General features: G+C 37.2%; 2 protein-coding genes across 3 annotated transcripts in view; one reads left to right on the top strand and one right to left on the bottom strand.

The window, feature by feature from the left end:
- Window positions 1-7,119, top strand: part of COL9A1 (collagen type IX alpha 1 chain) — a 90,408-nt gene extending 83,289 nt beyond the window's left edge. Inside the window, exon 38 of the mRNA XM_035697416.2 lies at window positions 6,166-7,119. Within this exon, the coding sequence (XP_035553309.1) occupies window positions 6,166-6,350 (185 nt within the window). The 3' untranslated portion in view covers window positions 6,351-7,119. The remainder of the gene's footprint in view (window positions 1-6,165) is intronic.
- A 3,457-nt stretch (window positions 7,120-10,576) lies between these two features.
- COL19A1 (collagen type XIX alpha 1 chain) overlaps window positions 10,577-17,388 on the bottom strand; it is a 307,907-nt gene continuing 301,095 nt past the window's right edge. For both annotated transcript variants that reach the window (XM_025444536.3, XM_025444537.3), the window contains 2 exons: window positions 16,066-16,143; window positions 10,577-15,888 (listed from right to left, as the gene is read on the bottom strand). In XM_025444536.3, the coding sequence (XP_025300321.1) occupies window positions 15,761-15,888; window positions 16,066-16,143 (206 nt within the window). In that variant the 3' untranslated portion in view covers window positions 10,577-15,760. The remainder of the gene's footprint in view (window positions 15,889-16,065; window positions 16,144-17,388) is intronic.

Below are 17,388 nucleotides of genomic sequence, written 5' to 3'. Positions count from 1 at the left end.
TGCTAAACCTGCCCTTTACCTTTTCTTTTCTGCCTTTTGCCAGTCCTTGCCCCTTGCTTCCTGGTACCACTCTGAAACCTGGTTCTTTGTCTACGTTTTTGTTATATTTCCCTTGAGAGGCTATGTGACATTATTTAGTGAGAAATCTGAGTTTCAGATTATATTTTAAAAGTTTAGGCTACCTTTCAAAAGCATGCAGTTTTCCAAGTGCTTTTAGCACATGGGCACAAAGGGTTATGTTTACCCCAATCACTGAGACACCAGCTGGATGCTTTGGCTTTTAGGTCAGCTCACATTCTCTTGTCTACACTATGAATATGCTTAGCTAACAATTTCTTGAATCCATCAGTCCCTGAACAAGAGCTTTTTGGGTCATTCCTCCTCTAAAGCTAGTACTCTGAAAGTGGGCTATTTGGAGCTCCACAATTCAGACATCCTGGGTTCAAATCTTGACTTTCTCACTTACTAGCTTTATGACATTGGGTGACTTTGACTCCAAATAATAAATGTAGAGTACTGGTTCACAGTAAATTATTGAACTGGTTCACTGTCCACTGAGAGGCTAGGCCTTTTAATTTTCCCGGTGGAGCTTGGAATGTGATTAGGAATGTGGTTTCCTGTCTGTCACAAGCATAATATTAATAGGATGTTAGGGTCTAGAGGAACTTCTAATAGTACTCTTTGCAGGAACTTGTCTGGTACCTGAAAGAGCCTGCGGAACAGGACATCCTGTGACCTTCTTTGTTGTCCCTACTGGGACTTTGATTCGGGACTTAAATCCTCCTGGATGGAGAAAGTTCATTTGCTCATTCTTCCTGATGCAAACATACTTGATATATTTGAAAAAACTGTAACTAATACATTAATTATTATGTTCAGTGTTAAGTATTATGTGGCCCTTGGGGTTGTAATGATACACGGGTTAGTATGGACCATAGGTCATTATTAACCCACACTGTATCATTTTGACTATAGTGCTCTGTTGTCTGAAAAGTTCCCATAAGTCTTCCAGTTTGTTTCTCACAGCTGGAGGTAGGCAGAGTAGGTATTTAAGAAGCATGGGCTGTGGAGTCAGGCTTTCAGGGTGCAATAACGGCTCTTTCCCTTATTTGCAGCTACTTTACCTCTTAGCGCTTCAGTTTCTCCTCGGTATGACAAGGTTAATAACCACATCTACCCTCTAGACTTATTTAGGAGGGTCTGTGTCCATACATGTGAAACACTTAGAATGGTGCTTGGTGCATGGCCAGCATTTTGCAAACTTAGCTATGATTATTTTGTATTCCTCTGTTTATAATAGAGGACACATATATTACAAAGGTCACCTGCCCTGACAAAGGTCTCCCAGGTATTAGGTGACAGAGACAAATATTCATACTTTCTAGGTCCAGGTTCGTGCAGTAGACAAAATGATGAGCTGGCTGTCTAGTACTGTGATTAGTTTGTCTTTGCCACTCTAGCCATATAACTTCAGCATGTCCCATAACCATTTAGAGCCTTGGTTCCTTTTCTGCCTCTCTGATGGAACAGTGTGGATCACATTAGACACCTGGGACTTTAGATGCTCCCAACCCCCCGCCCCCCCCCGTCCCCCCCACACCCCCCAGCTTCAGTTTCTTACCACAGGCCTTTGGTAGTATCGCTTGATTGAGTTGTCTCATTAAGAGAAACTCTACGCCTGCTACCGCCAAACTTGCCCACTTGGGGCCAATTCCTTGGTACTCTGTGGATTTTTAAGGAAAAATGTTTAATAATAGGTCCTGATCTCCACTGTGCAAGCTCATGAAGGAAAGAAGCCAGTTAACTAGGGACTCATATGGATGTGACTACCAGGAATGTGGCTTGTGAGCGGACATGCTTTCGCTTCTTGGACAAGGAGAGAAGGGTAGAGCCGGCTTTGTGCTGGGTCACACTAGGCAACTGGGCTATTTAGGTTTCTTTTGCAAAATTTTCACATAGGTGAACTTTGCTTGTGAATATTGAGTGGAAAAAAAACCAAGAAGCCCCAAACCAATGACACAGTCAGTTTAGGCTAGTTTAGCAGTGGCCATTTATCCTAGTTCCATCACTGCATTTATTTTATTTGGCTACTGGGATTTTATATAAACAAACCACTTTATGCCAATTCCTTAGACATGTATGCTTTGACAAACACCACAAAAATAAGCACAGCATAAGGTAAGAAATGCAAGGAAGTCCCTGGCACATATAAACATTTCACATAACCCATGGATAAATCACCAAATTAATGCTGAAAATTACTTGCAGGTTGTTTTTTGTTTAAGGCCTTTATACATAGTCCCTTTCACTCTGGGCATCTATTAAATCCTTCAGAACCGTCCAGCTGGACTGGCCTCCATCAATGTAGCATGACTACCCTCTAGTGTTCATACAGAGAATGACATGGTCATTTTAAAAAATAACGTTTGGCAATAATGTTTTTATAGGTCCTTGAATTTCAGAAAACTGTGTAGTCTTCAGTTAATTAGTGGAGCTAAAATACCCATGAGGCAGAATGAGAACACGTCAGATCTGCTTTCTTCTCAGGAGTTGGAGGGTAGTTTATAGATATTCGCTAATGCAACTGCTGGACTCCTTGAATGGACTGTGACATAGCGTCGCCCCAAAATTACACTCTTAAATCAATAACAGGAACATTTGAAATTAAATGCCCAGGGTCTAGACTCACCAGAACTGATGCTATGTTACATGATAGCTGTTTTTTCCCTCTGGTCATTTGTACAGGACAAAACCTCAGAAAAAATATCTTTGGTTTGTTATGATAGAGCTCCAGATGAATCAGTACCAACTTGATTATTGTGCCTCTTTTTACTTCCTAGTCATTTCAGGCCCAAAGAATTAAACAAAAAACACCCTCCCACCCACACACGTGGGCACATGCACTCGCAATCACACATACACACACCTCCGCAAAACTAGCTAATCAGTGAGTATGTAAATAGGGTTAGGTTGGGGTAGTGGTGAAGGGCCCTTGTTTCTAGCTGCAGCATCCTATAGCTGTGTGACCATGGACGATTATTTAGCCTTCTTAACTCTCAGTTCACAGAAGAGGAAAATAGGATCAATAATGAGCACAGTTCATGGCCATTGTAAAGCAGAAGCATTTAATAAGTGTGATGATGAGGAGGATGACAACAATGACAACATCAAAAGCTGTATTTGCCCAAAGGAGAAATGGACTAGATGTGCTTTACACAAAATAAATTGTGGGTATACAGGACGGCTTCATCAGCTCTTTCTGGAATAAATGCAGCAAGTGAAAGCCTCTCCTGGAATGTGATAATAGGGAACTAAATATGAAAACCTAAAAAGCTTTCCTTCTGCTTTCTAATATTGTTATGTAGTAGAGAATAAATTCTCTTAAATGTAAGGTTTTAGGCAAGAGGCTGGCTCTACAAATGTTAAATAGAAATTTGAGATAGTTGCTAACACTTAGAAACTGAGAGATTGAACAATGCAGCTTCCAGCTTTCCTTGACAATTATCTGCAGGCACTGCCCATCTTCTCTCATGGCAGCTGTTGGCTGGAGCAGACAACCACTCTCTGCTTTGCCACAGACCTCCGTCCTCTCTATTGCCTCCCTAACACTGATGAGAGTTTTCTTTCTTTTTTTTTTTAAGATTTTATTTTTATTTATTCATGAGAGACACACACACAGAGAGGCAGAGACACAGGCAGAGGGAGAAGCAGGCTTCCCGTAGGGAGCCCATTGGAGGGCTCCATCCCAGAACCCTGGGATCACACCCTGAGCTGAAGGCAGATGCTCAACCACTGAGCCACCCAGGAATCTCATGAGCCATCCAGGCATCCTGGGAGTTTTCATTATACTTGTATTATCAGTTTTCTTCTCCTAAAGATAGCACAGCATTTCTTAATCCAGGGCCATTTCTTTACTACCTTAAGGGTCAGGAAACTTTCTCCTTAAAGGACCAGATTTTTTGGATCTGTGGGCCCTGTGGGCTCTGTGGATTATACAGCTCTGTCCTTGTAGGACAAAGGCAACTGTGGGCAATACATAAACAAGTGATCATGGCTCTGTTCTAATAAAACTATTTACAAAAACAGGAGTTGGCTCATGGGTTACCTACTGCATGTTTGCCCACCCTGATCTACATTACCCACTTCACCTCTGTGGTCATTTGGTTTGTGACCTCTCCTTTGGGTATTTTCTCCTCTTCATCTTGATTTGATTTTGTGAAGGCAGATCTGGTGTGTCTCCATGAGAACGTACTGCTTATAAGGTGTATGAAAGTTACCCTTTATATGCACCTTTATCTGGTATATATATATATATATTTTATGAGAGAGAGAGAGAGAGAGGCAGAGACCAGAGACACAGGTAGAGGGAGAAGCAGGCTCCATGCAGGGAGCCCGACGTGGGACTCGATCCTGGATCTCCAGGATCCAGCCCTGGGCTGAAGGCAGCATTAAACCGCTGAGCCCCCCGGGCTGCCCTGGCCTTTTAAACCAAAAAAAAAAAAAAAAAAAAAAAAAAAACCCACTTGTGTCAGGAGACCTGAATAGGCTCTGCTAGAGGCTTATTTATAGGTGCTGCTGATTAAGGAAAAACTTCCTCAGGGGCCTTGTCTTAAGAGGAAAACATATAATCATATGCTTCATTACAACTTAATATAGTTAAATAGAAGCTTATGGGATAAATAAGGGAAAATTACTTACATCTCTGCTTATCTACAGACTTGAGATGGATAGAATCAAAGATAATTATTCTTTTAAAACTTAATAATGCTTTGTTCTATATTATTGCTTTTGTGTGGATCTAATTGTAGGCATAACAGGAAGAATGAGATCTTATATATAAATTAGGATCTCTGTCTTCCTTATAGAAGTATGTGAGATATATATAATAAGGCCACTTAATAAGAGTAGGCCATTAGAATAAGACCAATAAAAGACATGTGTAATAAGACCACTAAAATAGAAAAGAAAAAGAAAACCACTGAGAAAGAAGGAAAGTAATTAAATCTAAGCAAATATATAATTGAACATGTTCAGTGTTTTGGCTAAATGCCCGAGGTAAGATGGCTGAGATGGAATGAGATCTCTATAAAACCATATCATCGTGGCACATACAGGTTGTTTTACATCAATTTCTTCCTGCCATCTTTACGCTAATAGGATGAAAACACTGCTTGTATGCTGGGTTGGGTAAATAGCCTAAATTCCTGTTATGGGGTGCCCTGCCTCAGAGAATATGCTCCACTGGGTGATCAAACAACCTTTGAATATGACAACGGGAAAAAATGCTCCCTAGGCACTTAGGCCCTCATAAAAGTTCACATAGGGGTGAGCCCCTGATGGGAAAACATCTGGGACCTTTGTAGGTGCTTTACATAGGCTTCTAAGACATCAATCACTGATAATGATTATAATAGCACCTATTTATTAGATGCTTTCAAGGCATGGAATTTAGTTTTAAGGAAGGTATCATCCTGTCTTGTAGATGAAGAAACTGAAAGGTTAGTGACTTGCTAACATCACCCTATTCACAAATGGCAGAGCAAGACCTGTCTTTAAATCTTGTTCTTCTAATCACTGAGCTATACTTTTACTCCCTGCCTGGAGATTGATCACCTATTAGGGATGATGCAAGCCACAAGGAGAGTTGTGTGCATAATTTTAAATCTGCTAGTAGCCACATTAACAAATGCAAAGAATCAGGTGAAATTAGTTTTATTATAGTTTATTTAACCCATGGTGTCCAAAATATTATCATTTTATTATGTAATAAAAACAAGAATTGTTAATGAAATATATTTTAAAAATTTATACCAAGTTTTCAAAATTCCAGTGTGTTTTACACTTACAGTTCATCCCAATATGGCTTAGTACATTTCAGTGCTCAATAGACCTATGTGGCTAGAAGCCAACATACTAGAGATGCTGAGGTCTCCTTCCATTTTTAATTTCTAAGAAATCCAAGTCCAGTGGAGGAATTTTATCATCATCATCATCATCATCATCATCACCATCATCATCATCATCGGTCTCCATCCATCCTTTCCAAAAGCACTTACTAAGGCCCTCTGTGCACCCTGCTGGGCTAGGGGAGGCAATCCAGTGCCTTGGGACAGTTCACAGCCATTGGGGCTCTCTTGTTCATGTATGCAATCATTTGTGTTTCAGGTGAGCCTGGTCCTGCCAGCTACGGGAGGAATGGCCGGGATGGTGAACGAGGCCCCCCAGGGGTGGCAGGAATTCCTGGTGTACCTGGTCCTCCAGGCCCTCCTGGCCCTCCTGGGTTTTGTGAGCCAGCCTCCTGCACCATGCAGGCTGGGCAACGGGCGTTTAGCAAAGGGCCTGACCAGTGAAAAGCTTAGTGCTGCATGGCTGTCTGCAAAAACCATGTCTGGCAAAGGAGCTTGAAGGAGAAACACCACCGAAGCCAAGGCAAAAGATGACAATGCATTACCTTCATTGTTATTACATGTCTTATTTGACAGATTTAAAACAATGGTGCTATTCAATAAATGCTCTTCCCTTTCCCTTGGAGGGGAGACAGGAGAGTCATCAGATAAAAAAAAAAAAGAAAGAAAAAACAACAAAAACCTAAAACCCTTCCTTTAAATAAATTTATAATCCTATTCCCAGGATGTTGAACTTTAGTGTGCTGTACACATGTGACACATCATGGGCCTTTGTGCCAATAAACAAGAACGACTGTTTGGTTTCCCTTAGCTGTAGTAGTTATTTTCATTTTTTATTTAGCTGTTGTTCTCAGATTACTGTTTCGTTTATACAGAGGATTATCAGACTAGTTAGGAAGAAACCTCATAGTAGTCAATAGAACTGGTGCTTAAAATGCCCATCATTGTGTCCCCTTGGCAGTGGCAAGAGCATGCTGGGCCGCATGCAATGATTTCCTAATGGCACGTGTTGGTTTTTGTAGTCAGCCTGGATTTTTGTTGAACTGTACTGTATCCCAAAACCATTAATTTTTCTTAGCTCTTCTATGTGAAGCAAAGAAGGAATTTTAATATCCTGTCATTCATAAGTTTTAATGAGATTATTTATTTTCAAGGTTTGAGGTAACATCCCTGGTTGTACCAAAGAAGAAATAAATATGGTTTCTTAATCTCTTGCATGTTTTCTTATGATTAATCATGTTCAATGAAAGAAGTCCCTGAACTTAGGAACACTGAAAAATTTTAAATTACTGGTATTTCCATAGTCACGTTTATATTAGTGCTTTTTTTTTCTATAGAGAAATTAAAAAGCCCTTCCTGTTCCTCAGTGGGTGTTACCCTGTGACAGAAGTTCTTTGTATGTATGTGTGCTACCATAGGGGAAAGCTTCAAGGACTTTTTGAAATTTTAATGAAAGCTATGGGGTCATCACCTAGAAAACACATGAGTGCATATGTACAAACATGTTTGCAGACTATTTCAGACTTCATAGACCACATAAGTGCTTGGTTTCTAGGTTAGGAACCACTGCTTTCATTTCATTGGTTTGTTAGTTTCTTTCTATTCAGAACTTCACTGCTGCAAAAATGATTTATGTTTCACTATTTTTCTTAGACATTTTATAACGACAGCTCAGCTAAAACACTGTATTCTTATCAATAAGATAGGTATTGCCCGACCACTGAAACACTTTATTACTATTTACATAGTCATATTGCCGGGCTGTTTTATCGACATTTCTATGAACTATTGATCAGACTTAATATATTAATTTTATGTCATAGTGCACACAAGTAACTTCTCCCAAGGGCATAGCACAGTGCTCAAAACAGTCAATATCTTCAATTAGTTTATGGAATTCAGTTCTCTCAAGTCAAGGGGGAGTGAGCCCTAATAGGGTCTTTGATACGATCTTTTTCTTGTGTTTACTTGCTATACATTCAAAAGTTTTAGACCTATTTGCTTGGCCAAATCAATCATTACATAATTTGTATTTTTTTTAATTTTTAAAAAAGATTTATTTATTTAAGTAATCTCCACACCCAACATGGGGCTTGAACTCATGACCCTGAGATCAAGAGTTGCGTACGCTCTACCAAGTGAGCCATCCAGGTACTCCCCCCCTCTCCCATATTTGGATTTCTTTAAAGCTGCTTATGGCATCTAGTTCTGTGCTTTGAGCATGAATTGTGCTAAGGAAAATGATTCCAACTTGGTTACAAAAATGAGCGCCATTTACACACACTGAGAAGGATGTTTTTCCTTCATGTGGAATGGATAATTTTTGGAAATAGAGATATCTAACTACTTAAAATGATCTTTATATAAATGGCAGACCTTTTTAGGTACTGCAACATCTAACCAAATAAATGCAAAGGCATTACTTTATCTTTTCACAAAGATGGTTTTATTTTTACTGGAGTGACATAATCAAATACAGCAAAAGAAAAATTAACCAAATAAATAGGTTTCCCAGTTCTATAATATTGTATTCATAAGAAAATTTTTAAAAAATAAAATTTCAAAGAATAGTTCATTTAACTATTTTACAAACTTGATATATAAAAGGCTGAACAAGCTCCACGGATACCATAAGCAATATTGGAAACAACCACTTACAAATAGATTATGCAAACCAGCACATTCCAAATGGTGGGAACAATCCATTGTAAATTCAGTTAAGTGAAATAGTTTACAGAAGCAGTAAATACTTGACTGAGAAATTGCAAAGAAAAACATCCAGCAAATCCTCTTCAGTGAAAGAGCGTTGATATTTAATTAAGCCAAATCTTTCTCTCTAGCAAAATAGATATTTCCAAACATCTTTGAGGTATTTTTAAAAGTTGGATGAAGCACTCTCTGAGAGAAGAGTCTGTGAATAATTAAGGTTGGTTAGAGACTGGCATGTTACTCAAGGACAAATGATTGCTCATTTATTTCTAGTCAGTGCTTCTATGGCATTACGATATGATTTTCATCCCAAATATCTGACAGGTTGGTTAAGAACTATGGAAATCACTTCCCAGGTTGAGTGAGCACAAAAATTCACTGGCATGGTTTGGGATAATTGACTTCTGTCTAGCAGAAGAGTATGAATGAGTAGTCATATCAATTATGTGATTGATTTGATTATAGACACTTTATATGTCAAGCTGTCTAAATGAATATTGCTATTCTTCAACATTACTAAAATCTGACTTATTTGCCATCTGAAATAAGCTGATGTAAATCCCTGCTTTAGAAGATCACCTCTGACTGTATTATTTGATTTTTTGGCTGCAACAGTGTTTCTGACATATAATATCTATAATTAAAAATTAATATAGGAAGAAGATAACTAAAAATACATAGAATCATACCAAATATAAAGAAAATCCCCTTTTTCTGTTAGCCCTGGCAAAAGAAGTGAAAAAGTACTAATGAGAAAAAGTACTGGCAAAGTAGTGATTTTGCCACTTATAAATTTTGCAATGGACATAAGTGGTTTTAAATATTTTTAATAAAGAATACTTGTGCTCTATAAATATAGGCCACGTATTTTTTTTTAATTGAGTAAAATACTCTTCAGTTGTACTTAATTGTATTCAGTGAGTTTTTGATCTGGAATGGTGGTATTAAGTGCATATGGTTCAGTAAATATTAAGTAAAAATTGTTAACCATTATAAGGTATGACTGTAAATACACATGCTCAAATGCTCTTTAAATGATTAGTGAGGGGAAGTGTAATATATTTGTTAGATCCAGTTATCAGAAAGGGAACAATCATATTATTTTTAGTCTTAATAAACGGCAATCTGTCCTTTCTCCTTCACATGCTTCCACATCTTACTCTTGATTCCAACAAGTTTTCTAAGAATAGCTAGAGAGAGAACAAATGAGGGAAACTGGCTCCAAGAAACTACTTTTCTTTTTAAGATTTATTTGAATTTGTCATTAGCCTCCAAGTTGAAAATCTGTCTGAGAAAAGGCTTGAGAATATTCCTTAGAGAGCACCTGGTTAATTTATTATATAATAAGGGGACCTGAAGATGAGAATAGTTAAGAACTATGTAAATCATTTCCCAGTCTAAGCAGACATGTAAATCCACTGGCATATTTTGATAAAATCAATTTCTGTTAAATAAACATGCTATGTTTCTTATTTCCTTATCATTAATGACATAAGAGCTTATATTTATGAGAGTTAACTGTGATATTTCTTATCTTGCTCAGGCCCCTCTATACCAATGAGTCTTAAATGACTTTAGTGAGGCGATCACTTTTGTAGGACAAAAGCTGCAAAGGATGGATCGTTCTCCGACTTTTGTTTCTGCTTGTAATCTTTATCCACAATCATTAGACCAGGCTTTTTATGAGCTCCCAGGGAGATGGGTAATAAACTTAATTATTGTGAACCAAGCACTGATTCCTGTGACAAGCAAAAGCATAATTTCCAGCACAGTATAAACATGAACCTGCAATAGTCCAGTTTACAGGTTCCCTGGACATCTGTGTGGCTCATGCTTGGTATGCGAGTGCTTTGGGGGCATCTTTGTGGTTGAGACCTACCAGAATGGAACTGAAGTGTGGAGCTTCAGCCACAAGAAGTGGTGAGGCGGTGAAGAGTAGAAATGATGTTAATAACCACACCTTAGAATTCCCTGATTTAGGGTCAGATCCTTTATTGCTAAGATAAGCGAAAAGCTCATTATGTATCATGAACATAGAGGAATCAAGGCTTCAAAGCATTATATCCAAGTGGGATTTAGAATAAAACTAGTGCCATTCCACTTAGCTTGAGTATGTCGAATGAAATCTTAAGTAGTTGGATGAGGTAAGATAGAGAACAAACAAAATAGGGAAAAAATACACCTTAAATGTCATTTTAAAAATAAATAGTTATAAAATATGCCATAAAACAATCTGAATTTAAATACATCAGTACACTGAAAAATATTTATCCCTACAATATACTTTAAATAATACAGCAAAATTAAAAAAATGTAAATTAATTAGCATCTTTATATCCATAAGCTTATTACGGTCAGACTACACACACCTTTATGATAAACTTAATTCTTATTGAAATACCGCGTAAGTTTAATGAAATCTCCTACTTGATTAGCATTCACTTTTGACAAATACATAAAGCAAGTAGCTAACTCCTTGAGTAGTACCATGTACCTATCACTTATTACTGTATTATCTGAACACAAAATTTTTTAGACCTGGCTTTGGTTTTATAAACCTGCCTTATCTTTGAGGTAAGTTCTTGCTCTTTTGGGTCTGCTTGTCTGAGTGAATTTTCTCTGTGCTCAATGAGTTCTTCATTCAGTTTAAATCGATCAGTTAGTCTGGCATGATTTTGTTGAGTAAAATGTTTGGATTATAGCTCCAGCTACCCAACATAGTAAAACTGAAGACATCCATTTGTCTTGTTTCCTGAGTTTCCTAGTGATTAAAAATTAATAGAATTAATGCTACCACTGCCAGCCAACTAATCAATGACTTCAATGGGCTAAGTCACTTAGAAATACCAAGGCATAAAAGATACAAATTCAATTCTTTCCTTCATTTCCTCCTCTGAGAAGCCTGTGTAGTCTCTGTGAGAGGAAAGAGGATAGAAGGGGTTGAGATAAAGGGCATGTCCCTCAATACTAAAGTACTAAGAGAGAACATTGGGAAGAAAGAACAATAAACACTTATGTGTCTTAAGAAAGTGAACACAGGCAAATGTGAAAAAAAATGAAGAACAAAAGCAATGAACCAATCTGCAAAATGATTCTGAGAATTCATTGAAAAAAACTGAAGAATATAATTTAACCTAGAAATTCTCAATCTCAGGGTATTATTACCACCGTTAGGAAAATTATAATGGTAATTTGAAAAATAGTGATGCTTATCTTGCTTTTGTAAATAATGATATATTTCTAGAAAAATAGAAACATTGTACAAATCTAATTTTTAAATTTAAAAATTTTAAGTATCTTGAACAATATGGAGATTTAGATATTGTATAATTTTATACAATGTGGTCTACTTCTTGAGATAAGCTAAGTGCTTTTTACTTGTCCATCAAAAGAGAGTATCCTGTCAAAAAAGTAGGATGAAAAGTAGGTGTTTTCATGTTAATCACTAAAATATGAGGGTTGTATACAAACTAAAGTTACCAATAGTAAAGTTGCAAGTTAACCAGGTATATAAATCCACTTAAGAAATAAAGTGGAAACAGCCAAGGAATCACAGGTTATTGTGCCTTCTTCATAAAGATACTTAAAATGAGGAAGAACATAAATTAACAAAACAAATTAACAAAACACAAATTGATAAGAAATTATTTACAAAAGTAAAAAAAATAAAATAAGTGCAAAGGCAAGGGTCTGATTTAGTTGTCCACTAAACTATTTCTAGCCTTGTATTTCTGCAAGTCTGTTCAGTTCTTCTGATTCAAATCTCTTTAAACACCATCTTGTGGACAAAAGGAGGTATATCATAGTTTCTCAACAGAAGAGAAAGACTGCAGAAAAGCTAAGTCTTATTTAACTCCTAAAACATATTCATAAAAAAATATTTTATAATCCAAACATTAAATGGCATTATTATAACATATCTTAAGATAATTACTTAAGTTCTGCAAGTGACAAAATTTATAATTTCAACAATGTCATGAAATATAGAGATATGTATGGGATTACTTTAAAATCATTAATTAAATTACTGTGATCACATAGTGAGAAATTTCACGGTTAAGACTGGCGTGTTTCTCTTATAGTTAGGAAGAAGTGGTTAATGTATTCAGTAGGAAAGAACAATGAACAAACTCATGAATTATTCTTCCTTTTTCTTTAGATTCCAAAGGCTATGAATATTAATTGAAGTCATATCTTGTTCTTTGCTTAGAAAGAATTTTATCTGAAAGTGTTAATTGATCTTGGTATAAAATGTTAGACTGGAACCTAAACCTACTTATATAGGGCAAACCTAGTTTTAATTACTAATTGTCATCCTGGCCTATAATTATTCTGGAATCCAAATAAGAGATAATTCAGGAAATTTGTTTTTTTTTTTTTTTTTAATTCAGGAAATTTGATAATTCTTCTTCCCTGCTGTAGACACCACTGACATCTATCTGAAAGTAAACAAATGCTTTGGAATGGAATAAAATGATACAACAGAGTTTGCAACCACCACGTTATGTAGGGGAAGATATCCCACCCTACTTTGAGGCCTTAATTATCCACTTTCTTAATATTAAGGGAATTAGGCAACTGCTGAATGTCCATTTTGTTTGGTGTTGTGTTAGCTGGGCCCAGCCTTTCTCACTGCTCTTGCTTGTGGGAGACAAGAACAGGTGTTGGTGGGTAAATGATACGTAGGGTGAGAGGAGCTCGTTGCATGTGGACTCCGTCCCGTTTTTCTACTTATGCCAAAGGTAGGTTAAGTCAGTTATAACAAATGAGCTTGAATCAACGAGCTCTACTGTGTAATATGCATCATATAACATCAAATTCTCCATCCTCCTTAAATCACCTGAATAAATCCAATTCTTGGAATAGGAGTAAACCAACCCAGCATTAATGGAATTTAGAAAAATAAAGGTTCCTAAATATACAATTGGTGAGAAAGGATGCATGATATATTCTGTGGAATTAAAATGAACAGAAGTTATAAAACAAGAAAATGAACTGAGTCTTTATGACTATGTGAAACTCAAAGAAAACAAGGAAAAAATACATTGATCACCATCAGCAAAAAAATTCATGAAAACATGAACATGCTAAAATAAGTATTTCTGGGTTAGCAAAGAGGCAAAAGGATAAACAACCTATCAAATAATGTGAAAAAATAATCTTTGAAAACATATAAAATGTGTAGCTTCATGACAAGTTCAAGTAAATTAAGGAGTGGCAAATGAGTTGTAAGCTTTCAGAAAATTCAAAAAATTAAAGTTCAACAAATTAAAAGCTCAAGATATACACATAGCACCAGATTTTGGATCTCTGTACATTTCTGGGAGGGATAATTTATCATTTCACTAAGAAAATGCATATGTATACTCTAATCGTGTCATCTAAAACACAGCACCATTGTAGGTATTGCACAGGAAAGAAAATGAAGAAAAATCAATTTAAAGTTAAAAACATTTGAAATAAATAAGATAACCTTAGAGAATAAAATAAACAAACCTGGAATTGAAATATACAGCATAATTCAATATGAAATAACTCAAAGGTTGTGTGTGTGCACAGCCGTATAAACAGTACCTGACCAGCAAGCAGTTCATTCATCTATAATGAAAACCAGTTCAAATCATGGGTGCATTTCAACAAAAGCCTCCCTACACAGCCCTGTTCACAGCTTGTTCCAATCTCAGTGGGCTTGTCTCTCTAAATTCATTTTTTCAATGAACAGATAAAAGCAACCATTCTAGCCTGTTCTAGCCAAACTAGAATTTGCACTGCTCTTTGAAGAGGTGGGGCTTCCACATCTCTGTGGCAGGAGGGCTCTGGGCCACACACTCACCGCTTAGATTTCAGCAGCATCCTCATGCCCAATGTTCAGTGGTTTTCAACCTCTCAGAATAATGTATAGCTAGGCAATAAAAATACTTTAGTAAGTAATTGGGTTGGTGATCACTGTACTTTCGCTCCTTGTCAGAGGATGCGGTCTTTGCATGTCTGTTCCCCCTGAAGTTAGTGCTAACTCTTTGGTCTGAGCACTACTTGCATGTCCCATGGCTTTCCTTGGCTTCCCTGTACCTCTTGCTGCAGCTTCCTGAGAATAATGTTTCTCCATAAGAGCTTTTGGGCTTCCCCTCCTCAATATGCATGTGCAGACATCACACCATCATCTTCTAGATCAAGGAGTTTCTTTCCCAATTGCTACAAATCCTGTCTTTGTTCTGATGGCCAGTTCTTGTCTTAAAACCGAAGAGTTATCCAGTTGGAAGAGTAATGGATACAAGGACTCCAAAGCCTTGCTAGGCCATTTCAGCTTCAAAGGTACCAAAGACAGCTTGATGCCTTCACCATCAAATATCTCTTAGGGGAAACTGCCTTCTGTTCCCCAAATGAGAAGCTCAGTGAAGAGACTGCAGTATTGGGCTTTTCTTGTGGAACTGTCATACAATTGGACTTTGTTCTCTTCTTTTCATGCAGCACATATTCATGCCAGTGGTGACTACTTTGAACTGAGCTCATACAGAATTAACAAAATCATTTCAGTCATTGGCTATGGTGGGTTTGGGGTTCCCTGATAAAATAGCTTCCTGGTTTTTTTCCAAAATGAGTTATGAAGTGAAGCTCTTATTGCCTATTTCTCTGCATAAGCAGGATGGATATAGGATAGTATAAGAATTCTTCAGCTATAAAAGTAGTCAAAAACATTGAGCAGGAGCAATGCATTATGTCGAAAAAGTTGAAATCTTTAGCAATGATGGTAAATTTAAACTCCAAGAAATCTTTAAATCTGAAACTTAAAAATTCAGAAATCAAAGGCCAAAGACAAGTTGATAAGATTAGAAAATATACATCACCCTCAGCCTACTAACTCGAAAGATGTAATTTCATCTTGAAGAAGAATTAATGATAAGATTTGCTTGCTTACTTCATAGAAGATCCTGAATAAAAATCATAGTAATGGTGAAGCAAAACATATGGAATGAATTTGGGAAAAGATGAAAATGATGATATCCCAATTACTATAGGAATAGGATTCCAATTGTGCTTTTAATGTCTGGCCTACCAAAAACCAAAATGAAAAAAAAGCCACCCACATATCATGAGGGTTTGATAGTATTAAGATAGCTCCAATGTCAAGTCTTCCTCAGGTGTATTTATTTCCCACCTGTCCGCTGACGAGCATGAGACACAGGATAGAGGCAATCTTCTGGATTACATCTTCCACTAGGTCCTGGGGGGCCCTGTGGCCCTGGGGCACCTGGTGAGCCTGGCAAACCCGGAGCTAATGAAATAAAAGACCCCCATGAGAATGCAGATCACATATGGCTCTTCCTCCCTCACTCCAACCAACATGGGTCATTCAACTTCACCTGTAGCAACACATAAGGGCCACAGGCAAGAAGGTGCAGTTCCTGTTTTTAGAGGCTTTCTCGTGTTGTGAAGATAATATCACTATTACCTGAAGTCCCAGGAAGACCCGGACTTCCTGGAAGCCCAATTCCAGGCTCCCCTCTTTCTCCCTTCTGTCCTCGGTAGCCTAAATGAGAGATATATAAAAAGAGAGACATAAGAAGTTAGAGTGTTCTATGGCCACAGAGCAAGTGTAAGAATCCTGTTCTTAGTCCATACTACTTAAACATAAACAGTATATTAGCCATCTGTTTTGCTTTATAATCACATTAGGCTTACATATCGAGCAGATTACGTGCCAAATGCATTGAGAATCTTAGAAATATGCAGCTACCATAAAAGTTCCAATTAGTCAGACTACTGGTAGTGAGATTTTTGGCACTGAAAAGTGATACCTAAATAAATCAGTCATTCATACCATCTTTCAAATAGCTATGACAAGGTACGTGCACCCTCTTCAACAGAAATTCTCACTGGAGGATAGATACAGGCTAAATATAAGAAGTATTCTGAAAAAGTTCTGCTTAGTATGAGGACAAGATGATATGACAACAAGAATCTGGACCTTAGTTCAAGAAGTAAAGGGAATGAAAGGAACAAAAATTCATGATTTTAATAAATAACAGTAAGAGTGTGAGTAAATGGAAAGCCATCCACCTCAGAAATCAGGCGAGAATAAATCAGGTCTTTGTTCAAATTACTGACCATATCAACATTATATCTCTTTCAAGGAAAGTTAAAACAGTAACCACATGTTTTAACACGGCAGCGCATAACTGCAAAGGACTAGATGTTCAACAATTCTAGAATACAAGGAGGTGGAGAGCTTCATCTAAGCTCACTTCGTCAATTAGACCCTTTAGCCAAAATGAATTAGGTCTAAGATCTGTATACATTTTAAGATAAAATCATTCTTATTCTTGAATATGCTTGTCGTCACCAGAGTTAGAGTGGTGCAGAGTAATTTGTGCCTCTGGGAGTCCATATCTCTGCTCTTAAAAAGCAGAAAGACAAAGTGTGATTTCACTTACGTAAAGAATCTAAAAAATGAAACAAATAAATACACAAACAAAAGCAGAATCAGACCTATACATACAGAGAACAAATTGATGGTCGCTAGAGGGGAGAGGAGGAATGGGCAAAATGGGTGAAAGGGAGTGGGAGATACAGGCTTCCCATTATGGAATGAGTAAGTCATGGGAATAAGAGGTTACAGTATAGGGAATACAGTCAATGGTTTTGTAATAGTGTTGTACGGGGACAGATGGGAGCTACACTTGTGGGGAGCACAGCGTAATGCATAGACTTGTTAATCATTATGTCATACACCTGAAACTAATGTAATGTTGTGTGTCAACTCTACTTAAAAAAA

Source organism: Canis lupus, chromosome 12 (assembly GCF_003254725.2).
Source record: "Canis lupus dingo isolate Sandy chromosome 12, ASM325472v2, whole genome shotgun sequence".
Taxonomy (NCBI): Eukaryota; Metazoa; Chordata; class Mammalia; order Carnivora; family Canidae; genus Canis; species Canis lupus.
This window is presented reverse-complemented; position numbering and strand designations above follow the sequence as displayed.